Source organism: Callorhinchus milii, unplaced genomic scaffold (genome assembly GCF_018977255.1).
Source record: "Callorhinchus milii isolate IMCB2004 unplaced genomic scaffold, IMCB_Cmil_1.0 Scaffold12, whole genome shotgun sequence".
In the NCBI taxonomy this organism is placed as follows: Eukaryota; Metazoa; Chordata; class Chondrichthyes; order Chimaeriformes; family Callorhinchidae; genus Callorhinchus; species Callorhinchus milii.
In genome coordinates, this window is record NW_024704753.1 from 13,156,200 (window position 1) to 13,174,657 (window position 18,458).

An 18,458-nucleotide genomic window follows, 5' to 3' on the forward strand; every position below is an offset into this window, starting at 1 on the left:
TGAGTCTCTACTGTAGAATGCATTAAGAATCAAGCTAAATTTATTACCGTGAAGATTTTAGGCCTCAGAGTCTGTTATACAGGACAACATGAACACCGTTGCCAGTTAAGTTCTTTTTCTCTTTGACTGAATGTAGATTAACCAGGACACCAGTCTGACCAACCATGTGCCCCCCATGAAGAGGCTGCTGGAGTTATTTGTGTACCGGGTCAAAGCCATGCTAACCATTAACAAATGCCAAGAAGCTTTTTGGCTGGGAAACCTCAAAAACCGAGACTTACAGGTGAGCAATAATAATAATAATAATCGTTACATTTGGTATAGCGTCTTTCACATCAGGAGGATGTCCCAAAGCGATTCATAGGATATAGTGTAAACAACAAGCACAAAGTACATTTGTAGAGTGCCTTTCATGTCAGGAGGACCCCAAGTGCTGGAGTAAAGTGTATTGACTATGTGTTTTGTGGGTGAATGTATGTATGTTTGTTTGTTTCTTTTAATAAACGGGGAACCTATCTGGTTTAAGTGGCACAAATGCTGCTGGATGATCAAAGATCTGCCATGATCTGTATATTTTTAAAAAATGCAATACAATAACGACAAATTACATTTGTATAACGCCTTTCACGTCAGGAAGACGTTAGGCTGAATGGTCTCTCTTGTTCCTCTGGTTAATTGTGTTGCTTTCACACAGGGAGAAGAGATCCAGTCCCAGTTGTCTCAGCAGGAGAGCGAGAGGGATGAACAATCCCAGGTCCCTGAGGACGATGCCGAAGAGGTAATCATACTGTCGAGAGGACATCTCGGGATTAAACAAAAGTGGCCCTCCCCTAAACATAAATGCTTTAGATGCTTTTTATTACTGAACTTTTAGGATGCACTAAGACAGTAGAATAGCAGAACTTAGGGTGAGAGTTTCAAAGGGAAATTTCAGGACATACACCAGGAATTTTTTTTTTTATCCAGAGGGTAATTGATGACTGGAGCAGGTTTCCAGGAAGGGTGGTTGTTGCCAGGACACTGGACTCATTTAAAAAGCAGCTTGATGTTGTGATGGGAGGATGGTAGGGTGATCAGATGGGCCAAAGGACTTTTTTTTCATCCAAACCAATCTTGTGATCATTCTTCTCAGTGAAGGAGAATGTACCATCAATGCTGACTTCTACTTTCCATTTATATGTGTAATTTTGTTTGGAAAAGTGGGCCCGACGGTGGTGTGGAGAGAGCTGCAATTTATGGTCACTGGTTTGATTCCCACTCCTCACTGAGGTTGCTGGTCTGAACCAGGGCTGTGTGCAGAAGCTTAATTGTCCCTGGCCAATTAAATTAAAAGCAGCTGGGTTTACGGGTCCCCTTCACTGCCCTTACAACAACTTGCATTTAAGTGTCAAGTTTAACAGCTTGACATCGAGCCAGGGAGAGAGGGGAGGTGACTGTAAACACGGTTGAAGAGGAAGGTAAGCATGTTTGAAAGCTAGGGGAGAACTCAGGCTTGACTGTGACGGTCGATTGACCTGTTGATGCTCACTGTCAATCGCACATGAACAATGGCCACTTGGACAGAGTAGCAAAGGGCAGGCAGTGTCCAGGGCACTGCACCTCAGCCTTTCTGCTCACTCACTGCCTTTGCAATTCCACAGTGGCTGCAAATGCTAACATTTTAAGATTCTTTTGCAACGTCCAAAAATTTTTTGTTGTTGACGTATAACGTTTGTGTAAATTATCTTCATTGAAATCACCATTACGGGGTGATTGGGAAGCAGGTACCCTGATGTGCTGAGCCAGAGATTTGGAAGAAGTGTTCAAGCAAAAAAAAATGTTCTGAAAGAAATTAAAATATTTTGAGGTCAAATGCACAGCAATTCATAGCAGGAGCCATCAACTCCAAACATAAGTGAGCCACTCCGACCATTTTCAGTCACTAGAGACGCAGATCTGGTCATCAGCAGGAGTTGCTATAAACAACTACTGTTAAGAAAATCCAGACCAATTCGATACAGTGATCAAAGTCTGTTAAAATCCAATAATCCATGGTTTATTACAAACTGACAAAATTGCTTAGATGATATTCACCACCTTGTGCTGGGGAGGAGTCAAAGTGAAAAGGTATTCACAAAATCTCTATTCGTTCCTTACAGGAGGAAGAGGAGGATAGCGAACCAGATACCAATAAATCTACAAAAAATGGAGGAAGCACAGAGGACTCTGATAATGACTAGGTCAGTATTTTGTGAACACTACCAGAAAGCAACAGGAACCTGAAGGAAACTACATGAGTTCCACTGTTGACGGGACGACCAAATGCAAAATGCAAAATGTGGCTTGGACGAGAGAGGGATTGAGGGGTTGGGAGAGTGATGAGGGAGAATGTGTTATGTTTCTGGGAAGGAAACACAAAATATTACTTATGGGGCCCATGGACCTTTCTCAAATAGGAAATCAGTCCCGTGGCAGCCAAAAGGTTGGACCACCCTGGCCTAGGCTATGAGCTCAATGTAGGGCTTGAACCTACAGTCTTCTGACCAGGCGATGGTGCTATCGAATCAGACACTCTTGACACACTGCACAAACACTGAATACATTTTATTTCTTTGTATAATTCAGATAGTTTTCCTCACCTGATACGCTCACTGATTTCCTAATTTTTTTTGTTATTCTCCTCATTTCCAGGTCAATAATGAAGACTTACTGTGCTGTGAATGGATTGATAGTAAGGAACAACCAACAGTGCCTTGTGTTAGTCTGTTTCCAGCTTCCTGTGATGTCTTTCATTGTTTGGCACCAAAGCCATCCCAAAGAACTGGGGTGATGCCCAGGAAACTTGCTGAAAAAAAAATCACAATGGGTAAAACAAACCCATTTGGGAATCGAACAGAATGGAAGCTCTCCATTAGGGGTTTTCAGCGTTTGCCCTTGTTTGTGAGTTTGATATTTGGTTACCATGAGTTTCAAATGAAAAATAAAACCAAGATTGTTAAAAAGTTACCTGAACAGTGAGTTGTCAGCATCACTGAGCTGCCCACAGAGAGCAGAGGGACCTGTGTGATTACTTTGTTTGGCACTGTTGCACCTCAATTACTGGAATATCAATGTTAATGAGATATGTAATAAATTGTTAAAGTACTGGTGTGAGTCAAATATTGACTGTGTTTTGTGGGTAAAATTTTCTGATACTGGTTCGATCCATTCCTGATTACTATAATATTAAGTTGTTTTAAGCAAAACCAATGCAAGTCTGATAAGTGATTAAAAATGTCATTTTATTTGTTTTCCCAAAGAGTGAATTCTCTGAATCTCGATTTTTATTTAAAATCAGTCATGGAAAAAAACACTTGTTTTTCACTGGAGTTCATCTCATCCCTGCATGTTGTATTTTTGCCCTATGACCCCATACTTAAGCTGATCAGCGGGTGATGGAGAAATATCTTGCTCAGCAGGTTTTGCTTATTTTAGTTAGTATTTTAGAAAGGCAGCCAGAACTGTGTCAAGGTTTGGAGTTGAATTCATTTGTAAAGTTTTTTTAAAAAAATAATAGAGCGAACCTCATGAAATTGCCTCCTTCAGATCCTTAATTTGATTTGACTGAACATCAAAATAGTGCAAAAGAGATCAATGGCTTTCCTGTTAAAAATATTCTTGAGTGTGGTTGTTTTTTTTTGAAGGAATATATAAGTACTGCTATATTGGGGAGGGGGAAAGGGCTTTAAAAACCCATTTATTGGGTGCTAGGTTTGTGGCTGGGAGGATGAATAGCGTCTACATCCACACTCAAGTCTGAAGTCAGAGCATTGCTTGCTTGAAGAGATTGATCTGCCTGACAGTTACAACACAGACTGGTAGAATAGTAAGGATAGGGCAGGAGATTTATGAATTCATCCCCTCTCAGAAAGTACCACATCCAACTACTAGCTCAGCATCACAGTGTTGGATTTGTGGAGTAGGCGGAGATGTGTTCTGATATCCCAGGTGAAGAGAGAATATACTGGATTATGGGGAAAATAAATAGTTTTTTTTAAAATACTCTTGTTATTCATTTTCCAAAAAAATCAAAGAAGGTATTTTTGGAAAATGTTATGGCAAGGTTAAACTGAATGTTGTAATACGTAGGAACATTTCTGGTAAGCTGTGTATATCAGTGTAACCGCCCTCATCAACTGTCTATAAATCATCACGACAATGTTAATTTTATATAGTCCGCCCAGAGCAGGCGCTGGGGGTCTGTCACAGACTATCTCAGTGAAAGCAGATCCCTCGGAAACCGTGAAGATGCCAGATAGTTTTGGTGCTCTGGTTGTGATCGCTCGGCCGAATACTGAATCGACAGAGCTCAGTTTGACGGGTTGGGGTTTGTGTAAAACTACGGCGGTCTCGTTCATGATCTCACACTGGAAAGTGTAACAGGGGTCCTCGGTCACCACCACTTGCTCTGGCTCCACTAGCAGGTCCAACAGGTCCCAGTCCTCTGCTACGATTCCATCTTGAAGGTAGAGCGCCACCTCCTGGTCTGATGGGGAAGGCATCTGAATCCTCTCTGCCTCATCTAATTTCTTGAGGGAGTTTGTACTGTAACTGACCCAGTGGAAACTCTCATCGAACGGAATCCATGGATCCCAGAGCTGATATGCCGTCATTTCTTATGAATGGCCAAATTCATTAAAAACAGAAGGGGGGAAACACACTCAGTTATCTCTGCTTGGAATTACAATAAGCAAAGAGCAACATAATACTCTTATGTTGGAGGGAGGAAAGCAAGATGCTTTTACAGTATTTCACATATAATGTTAAATTTAAATTATCTGCTCATAATGTTTCTGATAATATTTTATCTCATATATTCCATTGAAACATCTCAAAGGATTTACTGTAAAATGTAGTTGATGACTATTTTGTAGGTTAATGCAGCTGCCAATTTTGGCCACAGAAATGCACAACAAGCAGACATGAAGTGAAGTGAATGACCGATTTTATTTGGAGGAATGTTGGCTAGGAGATGGGGAGAAACTCTCTTCTCTATTTGATTAAATCCATGGGCTCTTTAATGTCCACCTGAACAGGCAGTCTCGACCTCGGTTTAATATCTTATCTAAATTGTTTTGGGTCATTTGGATGTCTGACACACAGAAACCCATCAGCATACTTTAGAGTATCCAAACCAGACTGAGATTCCATATATGTTTGACATCTACACGTGGAAAATCCCTTATATCCAGAATGGAGTTCACTCTCTCCCTGGAGTGATGCATCCATCTTACCTATTTCTGATGAGTATTAGGTGCAGGTTGGTGAGAGCCAGGGTTTGGGAACCCATTGAGTAACTGTCTGGCTAGCTTGTCCAGCTACGACCACCCAATCAGGGCTTTGCTTGCAAGGTTAACAGGAGCTGAGTGGGAAGAAACCCTGTGCTCAGTAACTGGTCTGCCCTCCAAATCCTGCCAATGCGCCAGACTAACTGGTTCGTCAACAGCAGTGCCTCGGGAGAGTACTGATACACCTGGTTCAGGAACCAGGCGACCGCCACCACCACAGAGGGTTGACTTGATTCCAAGATTCCATTGCCAAGCAATTAGATTGCCAAATATATCACCTTGCATAGCTCCAAAATACCCCATTACCTACCCACCAGCATCATTTATAATTTACATACAGAGTAATTGAAATCCAGTGTAATGGGCTCCTATGGTATCTTAGTTGGTAAATTCCCCAATGTGGAGGTGAAACTCAGTCCTAACTTGATGCCTACCTAGCTGATCTCAGCCAGGATATCACTGGTTTTGGTGCTCCTGGACCAGGGAAAGAATCTTCATCTTGAGTGCTCGCTAGCAGCTCTCTCTCCTCCTTTCCCCACCCATCAATTGAAAAGTGACATTCACATTAGTGACTAGATTGGCTGTGGTTCTTCCCCCTCCCTGATCAAATGCCCTGCCAACACTCGCTGTGTGACGCTCATGTGAAAAAGGACAAATGCTATAGAATGGGCCTGTATTTGCAAGATCTGAACCTCCTGACTTCAGGGAACTCAGTCCAGTCAGTTAAATTCAAAAATAATCTCTCTGGCTCCTTCCTGGTGTGTACAATAGCAAAACAGCTACATGCAGGAGCAGGTAGAGTTTGGTGGACTGGTCAGAGCTGCCCAACAGTGGGTAAGTCTTGGCAAGTACAGAAGGATATGATTCTACAGCACACTTCACCAAAGTGCTTCACCAAAGTGAATGAGGTACTCCGCAACCTCTAGTAATAATAATAATCCTTACATTTGATAGAATGCTTTAACACGTCTTTGAGATGTCCCAAGCGCTTCACGGAATATACGGTAAAGTGAATTGACTGTATATTTGTGGGTGAAACGCGACAGCCAATTGCGCACAACGGTGCCCCACAAATAGTCGTGGATTGAGTCACCAAATTATTTTTATTTATTTTGAAGGAATTATTACCTCTGAAAAAGCAATCGCCAATCAACTAACAACTGGGCTCCTACTTACTGCTGGGTAAACAGAGTGAGGCAACGTTTTGCCTGCCAGGAATTGATCCCAGGTCGTCTCACTTGCGAGGTGAATGCTCTAACCACTAAGCTACAGGACTCCACTCGTACTTGTGTATGGGCTTGACTTAGACCCACAGAGATTAGCAATATCAGACCTAAATGGATTTGTCCAACGTAGATTAAGTTATAATATAACATTGACATAAATCTACCTGCAACTTGGGGTACAAGGTGCAGCATTGGAAGGCCTAAAACTTTTAAAAGAGAAGCGGGAGTGTGAGAAAGGTAGAAAATACCATCTTATTCTTGAAGTGTAAAATGCATTACTTAGCATTACACGACATATAACTCACCTCGTGAGCTTGCAGGCTGCTGTATGATCACCATGAAATACTTCCCAGGAGGCTGCTGATATTTTTATATACCTCCCTGACTATTTATTTGTGTTTGATTGGTGTAATACAGTCGGTCTAGACATGTTTTTTTGGTTGTTGCTTAGTGACCTCCATTATGACACGTCTTCGCAGCGGTGACAATAACTTGGATCAGATCAGCATTGAGAAAAGTATTCTGGAATTTTTAAAGTGACATTCCACCCAGCAGCCGCCCCAGGTCACTCTCCTGCTGTCTCGAGGCTCAGATCAACAACAACAATAGTTTCCAAAAGGGAATTGGATAGATACTTAAAAAGGAAAAAAATGCGGAGCCACAGGGTAAGAGAGGGACTCCATCAAAAAAACTGGCACAACGGCCTCCTTCTGTGCTGTATAACAAATAACTTCTGTTGCTTCACGGTGGGGAGAGAAGCGTCTCGGAGCGCTGTACGGTACACTGAGCTGGGGAAAACAAGATGGTAACTGTAGGCTCGGTATACAGTTCTGGTCACCGCAGTACAGAAGGATATTGCAGCAATTGAGAGGATACAGAAGAGGGCAACCAAAATGGTTGAGAGGATGGAGGGACGAGACTACGAGGAGCGATTAGATAAAACTGGGCTTGTTCACGCTGGAGAAGATTAAGGATATGATTACGTCTTTAAGATTGTAAAGGTACCAGATAACGTGGACCACGATAGGCTGTTTTATCGTGTACTGAACAGCAGAACCAGAGGACACGGCTTGAGATTGAAGTGGGGTATAATATCTCGGGATACATGTTACGCGACTGCCAGGATGTGGAAGGCAAACTGAATGGACCTTGGTCTTTTTATCGCAAATTCTTATGTTCTCACGAAGAGGAAAGTCCTCCAGTGTGATGTGAGGAGGCGGCGAGGCGGAGGCATTGGGCAGTGTGGGCTCCGTGGCCACGGGATCAGCTGATCATAGCTGGTGCAGCACATTCAGTCAGACAAGCGAACCTTTAACTAATTAGCCCTTCAGCTTCGAGCCATCGCAGCATTGGCCATCTTCCCCCCCATACTCCTGACTGTCTTCCCCACCCCCCCCCCCCATACTCCTGACTGTCTCCCCCCCCCCATACTCCTGACTGTCTCCCCACCCCCCATACTCCTGACTGTCTCCCCCCCCCCCATACTCCTGACTGTCTCCCCCACCCCCCCTGTACTCCTGACTGTCTCCCCCCCCATACTCCTGTCTGTCTCCCCCCCCCCCATACTCCTGACTGTCTCCCCCCCCCCCATACTCCTGACTGTCTTCCCCACCCCCCATACTCCTGACTGTCTCCCCCCCCCCATACTCCTGACTGTCTCCCCCCCCCCCTGTACTCCTGACTGTCTCCCCCCCCATACTCCTGTCTGTCTCCCCCCCCATACTCCTGACTGTCTCCCCCCCCATACTCCTGACTGTCTCCCCCCCCCCCCCATACTCCTGACTGTCTTCCCCCCATACTCCTGACTGTCTCCCCCCCATACTCCTGACTGTCTCCCCCCCCCCCCCCCCCCATACTCCTGACTGTCTCCCCCCCCCCCCATACTCCTGACTGTCTCCCCCCCCCCCCCATACTCCTGACTGTCTCCCCCCCCCCCCCATACTCCTGACTGTCTCCCCCCCCCCATACTCCTGACTGTCTCCCCCCCCCATACTCCTGACTGTCTCCCCCCATACTCCTGACTGTCCCCTCCTGTCCCCGCCCCCTGTCCTCCTGACTGTCCCCCCCTGTCCCCCCCCCTCCTCCTGTCCCCCCCTCTGTCCTCCTGACTGGACAATGACGTTCCGTGTAACATGACGGAGTTTTTTTAATATATTTATATAAAACGAGTGACCAATGAGATGAATCGTTACATCAGTAGGTGTTAATCCTGACCAATAAGCTTTATCATAAGGAGTGGAGTAACCAATGGAAATCAGTGTAACCGCAATGGCGCGTTAGGAGTGACCAATGGAAATTAGCGTCACATCCGCGTCGGATTAGGAGTGACCAATGGAGATCCGTGTGACATCAGTGTCGGGTTAGGAGTAACCAATAGAGTTCAGTGTAACAGCAGGAATGACCAATGGGCTGCGTCGGCTCATTGAACCGTGCGGCGCGGCGGCCAATGAGCGGCGCCGGGGCGGTTGAGGTCGGTCGGTCGGTCGGGTTGGGCGGAGGCGGCAATGGCGGGACAGGGCGATCCCGTGCAGAGGGAGATCCACCAGGACTGGGCCAACAGGGAGTACATCGAGGTCATCACCAGCAGCATCAAGAAGATCGCTGATTTCCTGAACTCTTTCGGTGAGTGAGAGGCCGCGGGGCCGAGTGGAGCTGCGGCTCAGGCTGTTCCCCCCCCCAGGGCCTCAGGCCCGGGTCAGGCTGTCCCCCCCCTCCCCCCCGGGTCAGGCTGTCCCCCCCTCCCCCCCCCCCCGGGTCAGGCTGTCCCCCCCCTCCCCCCCGGGTCAGGCTGCCCCCCCCCCCCCCGGGTCAGGCTGTCCCCCCCCCCCCCCCGGGTCAGGCTGCCCCCCCCTCCCCCCGGGTCAGGCTGCCCCCCCCCCCACCCGGGTCAGGCTGTCCCCTCCCCCTCCCCCGGGTCAGGCTGTCCCCCCCCCCCCCCCCCGGGTCAGGCTGTCGTCCCCCCCTCCCCCCCCCCCCCCGGGTCAGGCTCTCCCCCCCCCCCCCCCCCCCGGGTCAGGCTCCCCCCCCCCGGGTCAGGCTGTCCCCCCCCCCCCCCCCGGGTCAGGCTGTCCCCCCCCCCCCCCCGGGTCAGGCTGTCCCCCCCCCCCCCCCCCCCCCCCCCGGGTCAGGCGGCAATGGCGGGCCAGGGCGACCCCGTGTAGAGGGAGACCCACCAGGACTGGGCCAACTCTCTCGGGACGTTACTGTAAATACAAAGTACAGTCAATCCGAGTCCGCCCCACAGTGTATCCTGTGAAGCACTTTGAGACGTCTCCACCACGTGATAAGGCCCTGTGTCAAATACAAGGATTATTATTATTATTGTTGTTATTGTTATTGAGAGGCGAATGCCGCAGTCAGTTTGCGCACAGCAATGGCGCTACCAACAACCCAACCCGGAAATGAATGACTGATGTTGTCTGGGGGTTGTCACCCTGAACATGGGGGGAAGGGGGAGAAACCCAGTTCTCCTTTTGAATAGTGCTGTGAGATCCCTCTGAACAGGTGGACAAGACCTCAGTTTAAAGACCCATCTGAAGGATGGCACCTCCGACAACGCAGCGCTGCCCCCACCACTGGTTTACAGTACAATTTACATTTGTACAGTGCCTTTCGCATAAAGAGGAAGTCTGATCGTTGTTGGAATGTTCAGCCTAAACTGAGCTCAAAGTTGTGACGTGGGGCTTGATCCCACAAACCAGGCAGACCCTATTTGTTCATATGTCAGATGGGGTGTGATTCCTACAGATGGGATGTGTTTTACTTTGAGTGACGTTAAATAAATTAATTTGACTTTTAAGTACATTGACATTTAATACCTTGCACTTATACTGTCCTTACAGACGGTCCCCTACTCTTCAATATCTATATGTCTTGGTGACATCATCCGCAGACATGGGGTCAACTTCCACATGTATGCGGATGACACACAACTATACCTCTGCCTCCACCCTTGACTCCAGGACGACTGCTGTCCTGAAAGAATGTCTGTCGGACATCAAGTCCTGGATGAGAGCTAATTTTCTTTAGTTGAACGCCAACAAGACCGAGGCCCTCCTGATTGGCTCCCGTCAGCGCCTCCTCACTTCAGGTGCTGACAGCATCACCATCCATGGTTGCACACTCCACCTTACTACAGGACTTGGAGTCCTGTAGCTCAGTGGTTAGAGCACTCGCTTTGCAAGTGAGAGACCTGAGTTCAATTCCAGGCAGAGGGCGAAACCTCGGGCAAGTTTCCTTACTCCACACAGAGTCTAATAATAATCCCTCCAAAACAAACCAATAATAAATTGGTCATTTTCAATCCACGACTGTTTGTGGGACATTGCTGTGCGCAATTGGCTGCCGCGTTCGCCCACAAATATACAGTCAATTCACTTTACAGTGTGTTCTGTGAAGCGCTTTGGGACGTCCTTCCGACGTGAAAAGCGCTATACCAAATGCAAGGATTATTATTATTATTAATACTATGCCAGTCTGGAACTTTGGCGTCTTGTTTGACCCTCAACTATCCTTTCTACTCCACATCTGCACCATCTCCCATACTGCCTTCCCCACCTCCGCAACATTGTCCGGCTCCGCCGCTGTCTCACACCGCAGGCCACCGAAACCCTCATACGCGCATTCATTACATCGAGGCTTGACTATGCACTAATGTGCAAATGATGTGATCAAATCATGCACTTCCTCATATAAAATATATATATATACCTGGCTTTTAGGTTAGGAGTGTCAGAACCTTGAATGGGGGGTTTGGGAGGGGAAACAGCGGTCAGGTATGCGTTGTGGAGGAAATGGCATTTTCTCCTCCCAGGTTTTCTGCTGATCAATGAATTAAATGATTAGCAAACATTTTAAATAGGGACAGCAAAGATATTACACACACTGACCACGAGGAGCTCAGCACAAGAACCTCTGCTGCAAGAACCAATTTCAACCGAATCCCAGTCCTTTCTCATGGGGTGCTCCTATCACCATTAAATTTATAATTTAGCAAAGTAATAGATGAGGGAAACTTTGATTGAGTAAAATGTTAAACAAGCTCCCCCAATGGCCCAGTGAGTAAAAGCTCCACCCAGTGTATCACTGAGCCAAGCAGACCAGACACCCGGAAAGTGGCTGTGAGTCTAGAAACTGGTGAGGACGGGTCAGGCTTGGCTGCAGTGTTCTCCCTGCTGTTGAGTTAGATGTTACAGATTTAGGTGATGTAGGCCTAAACAGAGGTCCCATCTGCCTGTTCATGCGGATGTTAAAGATCCCATGACACAATTCCAAAGTGAAGGTAGTTTCTCCCAGTATCCTGGCCAACAATCTCCCAAATAAAATTGGTTTGCTCACTCCATGGCTGTTGTGGACATTGCTGCCGTGTTTGCCTACAAAATACACAGTCAATCCACTTTACAGTATATCCTGTGAAGTGCTTTGAGTTGTCCAGATGACATAACAACAACAACAAAATTACATTTGTAAAACGTGGCACTTTACAAATATCAGGAGGACGTCCCAAGATGCTGAACAGTCGGGGATCAGGACAAGCGGGGTTAAGCTGCTATATCAAATATAAAGATTATTATTATTATTAAAGCGCTTGTGAGTGTGTTACAGCATTGTAACTGAAGCAAATACCTTGTATTAGTCATACAATCAGCAGACCTCTGACATTGTCACAAGGGCTCTGCTCCTCTGCTTCTTAATTTGCTATCATTCCTGACAAATTAATTTGTCCCACTGTCAGGGCTGTTTATTTCATCATCAACATGCTCCTTCTTGGTGATGTATATAGGCCTGGTTCCACATGTACATGGATGATGCCCAACTCCACATTTCTGCCTCTACTCCCAAGACCATTACTGTTCTGACAAACAGACGGACAGCTCATCAGCACACCTCCAGCATTGTGATGGAGTGCTCAGCCTGGACTGTGAATTCAAGTTCCTGACATGGAGTTTGACTTCAGAATCTGGGGCGAGGGAGCTACCATTTGGGCTGATCCCACTGCTAATCCAGTAAAGAGTCTGTATCAGGCTTGTATATTCCCTTCTCAGCAGGAGCAGAGATCAGTGGGCAGGGAGACCCAAGCCACTGATAAAAATAAGGGTATTAAGCGCACCGAGACTCTACCCTGTGTGAGGGACGCTATATAAATGCAAATTGTTGTGGTTAAGTGGTATGGAGAAAAGACAATAAAATTGAATAAAAAGATCTGTGCAATCTCCAAAACTGGCACAACAGGTTTGATTAATTGAATGTTCTCCTGTTTCTATGATGGTGAAACAGCCTCCATTGCTGTATTCACACAGAGCTGCATCTGGTCAACAATTCTGTTCACTGCAAATACACAGTAAATGCTGTGAAGTGCTTTGAGACTTTCACAACACCGACGTGAAAAGCATTGTATAAATTGCAAGGATTATTATCATTATCAATAATAATTCTGTTTTACAGACATGTCGTGTCGTTCGAGGCTAGCCACGCTGAATGAGAAACTCACCTCACTAGAGCGAAGGATTGAGTACATTGAAGCCAGGGTAAGGCGGAGGGAGATTAATCTGTTAATATGGGAGTATATTTGTCAGATTATTTTTGCTATGGTACTATCCAAATGAGGGGTCTGCGGCTCTTGCTTTCTTTTCTCCATTTCCCCGAAAAGGGAGCCCTTTCCTGGGGGTTCTATCAGTGAGCATTGGCTGCTCTCCAAGTGGCTGTTTTTCACATGTAAGCTTAGACAGTGTACGTCAGCAGACTGTTTGAGAGTTGGGAGTATCACAATTTGATCCAATCCTTTCGTCACTCGACACCCATTCATTAGGGGATTAGATTACGTCTCATGGAGAAAAAACACCAGCACAGACAGACCTGTTGGGCTGAACAACCCATTTCCATTTTGTATCATTCTATGATTCACTTTCAAAGGTCTGGGATGTTGTATTGTAAAGTTATTCATATTGTCCGTGTGATCTTCCATTCTCCTGTTGCATTAGTTTTGAATTGCTCTTGTCCTTTTATGAAGATTTCATTTTGAAAGCAACCAATGTGGCAAAGACTGAGCCTTGTTGTACAGTGATACTGCAATTTAATTTGCGATGTTACACCTGCTTTGCGACCCATCATAGCATGTGGAAATATACAGGATATTAGTGATGTATGTTAAAATAAATTGGGAATTGCAATCCTGGAAACAATAGAAGCTCACCTTAGGCCACCTCAGTAATGGGAACACCTTGCTCGTTGTTTAGTTAATTAGGAGTCTGGTGACGTAGCGAGAGGACCTGGGTTCAATTCCTGGGTGGGGAGAAAAGTTAGGCAAGTTTCCTTACTCCACGCATCTAGCAGTAAATAGGAAGCTGGTTGTTAGTCGATTGGCGGATCACTTTCCGGGGTTAATGATCCCTTTTTAAAAAAAAGTTAAAAAAAATAATAAAAATTTGGTCACTGAATCCACGACTGCCGCATTTTTCCCACAAAATACAGACAGCATATCCTGTGAAGCGCTTGAATCGTCTCTTTGTCATGATAAGGTGCAATAGCAAATGCAAGGTTGTTAGTTTTTATATAAATCATTAGGTAGGCCGCAGTTGGAGTTTGAACACTTCGCTGTAGGGAGGATGTCAAGATCGTAGAAAAAGTGAAGAGGAAACTATTCTGAGTTTCATTCTGAAACAAGCAGACGTTTCACTTGTTAGGAAATTTTGGGGAAACGGAGGCTAATTTCTCAAGAACAGAGAAGATTGAGAGGAGCCTCTTACAGGTGTTTAAAATTATAAACAGAGAAATTAGATTGCATCTGATGATGATTCAGTAAATGGAGGGCACAGATAATTACAGATCATTAAAGCAATTACTAAAAAAATGGAAAAGTTAGAAGAGAGATTATGACACAGGGTTGTTAGGAACGTCCAACCTGGAACTTGGTTGAGGCAGAATCAGTATTAGCTTTTAAAAGGACATTAGATAACTGTCTCTGAAAAAGAGAAATATGAAACGTTATGGTGAGTGGGACTGAATGGATAGGGCTTTCAGAGAACCAGCACAGACCATGATGGCCTGAAATGCTCTAAATTTCCTTTGTTCTAAAACGGTTCTGTTTGTTTACTGTCCCTAATAGCTTGTTTCCACTGTAAACGGCCAGCAGAAGCTTTAATGCAATAATATACTGCAACAAGTAAGCTTGTTTGCTATTTTCACAGAGCCTGGCTGCCTCCTTTGGGGCATTGGACCATGTTAAGTTCAGCTCCTCGATTTGTAATAACCTTAAAATCTCCTACTTAGCACCGCTTCCTCTTTTTGAGGTGGTTAAATTCATTGAGGTGATGTATTTGCTATTGTCATATGGCATATTGGCCCTGAGGAATGGAAAAGTTTAGGTTCAAATGTTTAATGTCAATCCTGAACACTCCCAGATGAGGTTAGATGCCGAGCTAATGGTCTTCTGTTCTGCCTCAGTAATGTAGTTCAACCCCAATTTCTGAAGAGAATTGATGTAACAATTCAGTTTCCCACTCCGCCTCTCCCTGTGGCCTGTTTGAGGGAGATTGGCATTTCATTGCTGAATTTGGGGTACACAAAAAAAGAGACAGTCATTCCACTTTCCAGTTTATCCTGCGAAGCGCTTTTGGATACCCTCCCAAAGTTAAAGACACTATGCCAAATGTAAGGATTATTATTATTATAGTATTTGTGGTCTGAGGTGACATCTCTAAGGTTTAGCTAAACAGAATCATAGAACTGTACAGCAAAAAAGGACAATTGCCCATTGTATCTGTGCCGGCTCTTTGAAAGAGCTATCCAACTAGTCCCACTCCCCTGCTCTTATCCCATATTTTTGGTTTTCAACTGACTATCCAAATCCCTTTTGAAAGCTACTCTCGAATCTGCTTCCACCTCCCTTTCAGGCAGTGCATTTCTAGACTGTAACAACTCTCTGAGTAAAAAAAAATTTCCGCTATCCCCTCTGGTTCTTTTGCCAATTATCTTAAATCTGTGTCCTCTGGTTACCGACCCACCCAAACATATTTCACGTAAAGCCAGCAGACTGAGGTGACTTTCATCCCATTGGGCTCGGCTTGATGGGAATGGAAGCCAGAACCTAAAGGTGTAAAAGTAAACCATACATAAAACTTATGAGACCATTCAGTCCCCACAAATTCAAGTTTGTACATTGCACTCTCTGCTGTACACCAGCACTGTGAGACCAGCTTTAAAGATGTGTCCAGGTAAACAGTTGTTTTCGGAATAAAGTGTTTTCTGCATTTAAGGCTGAATTTAAGAATGTTCCAAAATTCTGTACAATCTCAAATTGTAAGATAATAGTCTTGAGCCTGAGATGGTGAGAAATGTCATACATCAGATGAGGCAGGGTATACACTACACAGCCGGCTGACTCTCACTGTCTAGGCTCACATATTACGTATGACCACTTGGGCGATGATGTCTGAAAAACTGTACCTCTTCTGCCTTTGAGAGAAGGAGATGTTTTATTCTTTAGACTTTGAATGGCAGATCAAGTCTCCTGCCTATGCCACCTCTTTGGCAGTAAGTGGTTGTTCATGTTGTTTCTGATTGGGTTGACACTTATTTTTGTTCTGCAGGTAACTAAAGGCGAGACACTGACCTAAAGGAAACCCTAGTGCAGGAAACTCTTGGAGTGTGGACCCAGTGTAATCATGCCAGTGCTGTACGGATACTTCATGTGTCTAGCCATTGAACTCTGTTTCTCTCTATCTAACACTTGATGCATTCAAAGCTTTCACAAGGAGAGTCCGACTGATTCAGCCATGTGCCCCACACTGCACCGTCTCCCGGCCTTTGTCAAGAGAGAGACTTGGATTGAATGACGACCTTGTTGGAAAAATTGTGCCAACTCTTGTGTGTGGTGTGCTGATTTCCCCCAATAATTTACAAACTCTATTCCTAACTCTTTATGTGTCACAAAGTGCGTTCTGGCCTTCTGTTTTACATCTAATAAATATCTAAGCCTTTTTCACGTTGGTGAGCCCCAATCTCTAGCTCTTCAGCTGATCCTGGGAAGAAGAGCAACTTTTCCCCCCAAATCTTTGCATAGTAACAAATGTAAAAAGTGAGCCTTGCAAGTAAAATGTCGACTCTCCCAGTGTGCTGGAACATATTGAAAATTAAAAAAAATTGAATGTTGTGTTTCTGTGTACATTCAAATAAATACAACGTACCTTTTTCTTTGTCTGAACTTTGAGTTCATAGTCGCAGCTGACACTCCAGCGCAGTGCTGGGGGAGTGCTGCATTGTCGGAGGTGCCATCTTTTGGACGAGGTGTTAAACTGAAGGCCCTCTCACTTGTTTGGGTGGATGTTAAAAGATCCCATCTGATCAAAAGAGAAGGGAGTTGCTCCTGCTGTCCCGGCCATTAATCCCCCAGATAAAAAGAATGGTTGTTCACCGTCTGACTGTTTGGGACTTTGCTGGGTGGAAATTGGCTGCTGTGTATATCTAAAATAGTTAATACATTACAGAAAACTGCAGCACTTTCAGATGATAATGTTCTGAGGTGATCAGGCACTATATCAAAAGCAATAATTATATCCCTAGCCCCCACTGGGCCCTGTGTAATGCTCTGCAATCTAACACTCCTTACTGTCTCATCTCATTCATCAGTTCACCTACCATGTCCCTTGTCTTCTGGAATTTATACAAACCCACTTTGCCTCACTCAGTCTCATTGAAATGAAAACGGGTGTGAGATGGCTGAGAGAGAAAAAACAAATGGTGCCCATGAGGAACCAGTTAAACAAGGGTGCGCACATGTGAATTGGGTTAAAAGTATGAAAAATTTTGTGTTTAGACAGAACTATGGTGATATGTAGAATCCATCAGTGGTTAAGAGCACTCGCTCACAGGTGAGCGACCTGGGTTTGATTCTGGCAGAGCGAAATGTTGAGCAAGTTTCCTTACTCCAAGTGCCTCTGTTTACCTAGCAGTAAGTAGGAACATGGTTGTTAATGGATTGGTGGATCACTTTTCTGGGGAAAACAATAACAAAGTTACATCTATATAGCGTCTTTCACGTCGGGAGGACGTCCCAAGGCGCTGGACAGTCAGCGTTTTGGACCCGAGCTGGGAGTCGGGTTTGGGGAGGGTGGAGGGCAGGCAGGGAAGGACGGTGATTGAAAGTACAGTCGAAGAAGAAGGTCTTGAGATGGGTCTTGAAGGAGGCAAGGGAGGGGGTGAGGCGGAGAGACTGCGGGAGGGAGTTCCAGAGGATGGGGTCAGAGCACCAGAAGGTCCGTCCACCAACGGTGGGTGAGGAGGGGGACGTGAAGCTGGCCAGAGCTTGCTAAATGGAGGGAGCTGGCAGGATGGTAGGGGGTTAGCAGGTCGCAGAGGTAGGAGGGAGCAGGACCATGGAGGTCTTTGAAGGTGAGGACCAGGATCTTGGACTGTAGCCTCTGTGTAATGGGAAGCCAGTGGAGTTGGGAGAGGATGGCGTGATAGGGTCGCGGAGCCTGGTGCGGGAGAGGGCACGAGTTGCTGAGTTCTGGATGATCTGCAGCCTTTGGAGGGAGGAGTTGGGGAGGCCGACAAGCAGGGAGTTAACATAGTTGAGCCTGGATGTTATGAATGTGTATGAGGGTTTTGTGGCCTGTGGTGTGACACAGTGAAGGAGCCGGGTGATGTTGCAGAGGTGGGGAAAGGCAGAGCGGGTCGTGGCGCAGATGTGAGGTAGAAACATTTAAAATTGAAATGAAAATGTCTACCACGACACTCTGTCCTGTGTCAATTCCCTGTACTAAGTCAGCTCAGTCCTGGAACTAATATTAATCAGCCTTTCATTTTATGTCAGGAGGATGACGCAAAAGTGCTTCACAGGATTTACTGTGGTTACTGTGAATTTTGTAGACGAATGCAGAAGCCAATATACGCATAACAGTGTCCGATAAACAGCTATGATGCAAAT

At 45.6% G+C, this 18,458-nt stretch overlaps 3 protein-coding genes across 4 annotated transcripts in view; 2 read left to right on the forward strand and 1 right to left on the reverse strand.

Moving 5' to 3' along the window:
- fancd2 (FA complementation group D2) overlaps window positions 1–3,124 on the forward strand; it is a 40,121-nt gene extending 36,997 nt beyond the window's left edge. For both annotated transcript variants that reach the window (XM_007890293.2, XM_007890294.2), the window contains exons 41-44: window positions 137–283; window positions 695–778; window positions 2,139–2,219; window positions 2,671–3,124. In XM_007890293.2, coding sequence (XP_007888484.1) covers window positions 137–283; window positions 695–778; window positions 2,139–2,219 — 312 coding nt within the window. In that variant the 3' untranslated portion in view covers window positions 2,671–3,124. The remainder of the gene's footprint in view (window positions 1–136; window positions 284–694; window positions 779–2,138; window positions 2,220–2,670) is intronic.
- A 958-nt stretch (window positions 3,125–4,082) lies between these two features.
- Window positions 4,083–4,662, reverse strand: LOC103176790 (FANCD2 opposite strand protein). Its single transcript, XM_007890553.1, has one exon. It carries the CDS (start codon window positions 4,629–4,631, stop codon window positions 4,083–4,085), a length of 549 nt encoding a protein of 182 aa, XP_007888744.1. The 5' UTR covers window positions 4,632–4,662.
- A 4,324-nt stretch (window positions 4,663–8,986) lies between these two features.
- On the forward strand, window positions 8,987–16,721 carry brk1 (BRICK1 subunit of SCAR/WAVE actin nucleating complex). The gene is made up of 3 exons (XM_007890295.2): window positions 8,987–9,154; window positions 12,977–13,059; window positions 16,120–16,721. The coding sequence occupies exons 1-3, from the start codon at window positions 9,037–9,039 to the stop codon at window positions 16,144–16,146; spliced, it is 228 nt and encodes a 75-aa protein (XP_007888486.1). The 5' UTR covers window positions 8,987–9,036; the 3' UTR covers window positions 16,147–16,721.
- The last annotated feature ends 1,737 nt before the right edge of the window (window positions 16,722–18,458 follow it).

Excerpts from the sequence above, each read along its gene's own strand:
- LOC103176790 (XM_007890553.1), bottom strand. The coding sequence starts at position 4,631 with ATGACGGCATATCAGCTCTGGGATCCATGGATTCCGTTCGATGAGAGT.
- brk1 (XM_007890295.2), top strand. The coding sequence starts at position 9,037 with ATGGCGGGACAGGGCGATCCCGTGCAGAGGGAGATCCACCAGGACTGG. Across the intron at positions 9,155-12,976 it reads TGATTTCCTGAACTCTTTCG|ACATGTCGTGTCGTTCGAGG; the intron begins GTGAGTGAGAGG and ends TCTGTTTTACAG. Across the intron at positions 13,060-16,119 it reads TTGAGTACATTGAAGCCAGG|GTAACTAAAGGCGAGACACT; the intron begins GTAAGGCGGAGG and ends TTTGTTCTGCAG.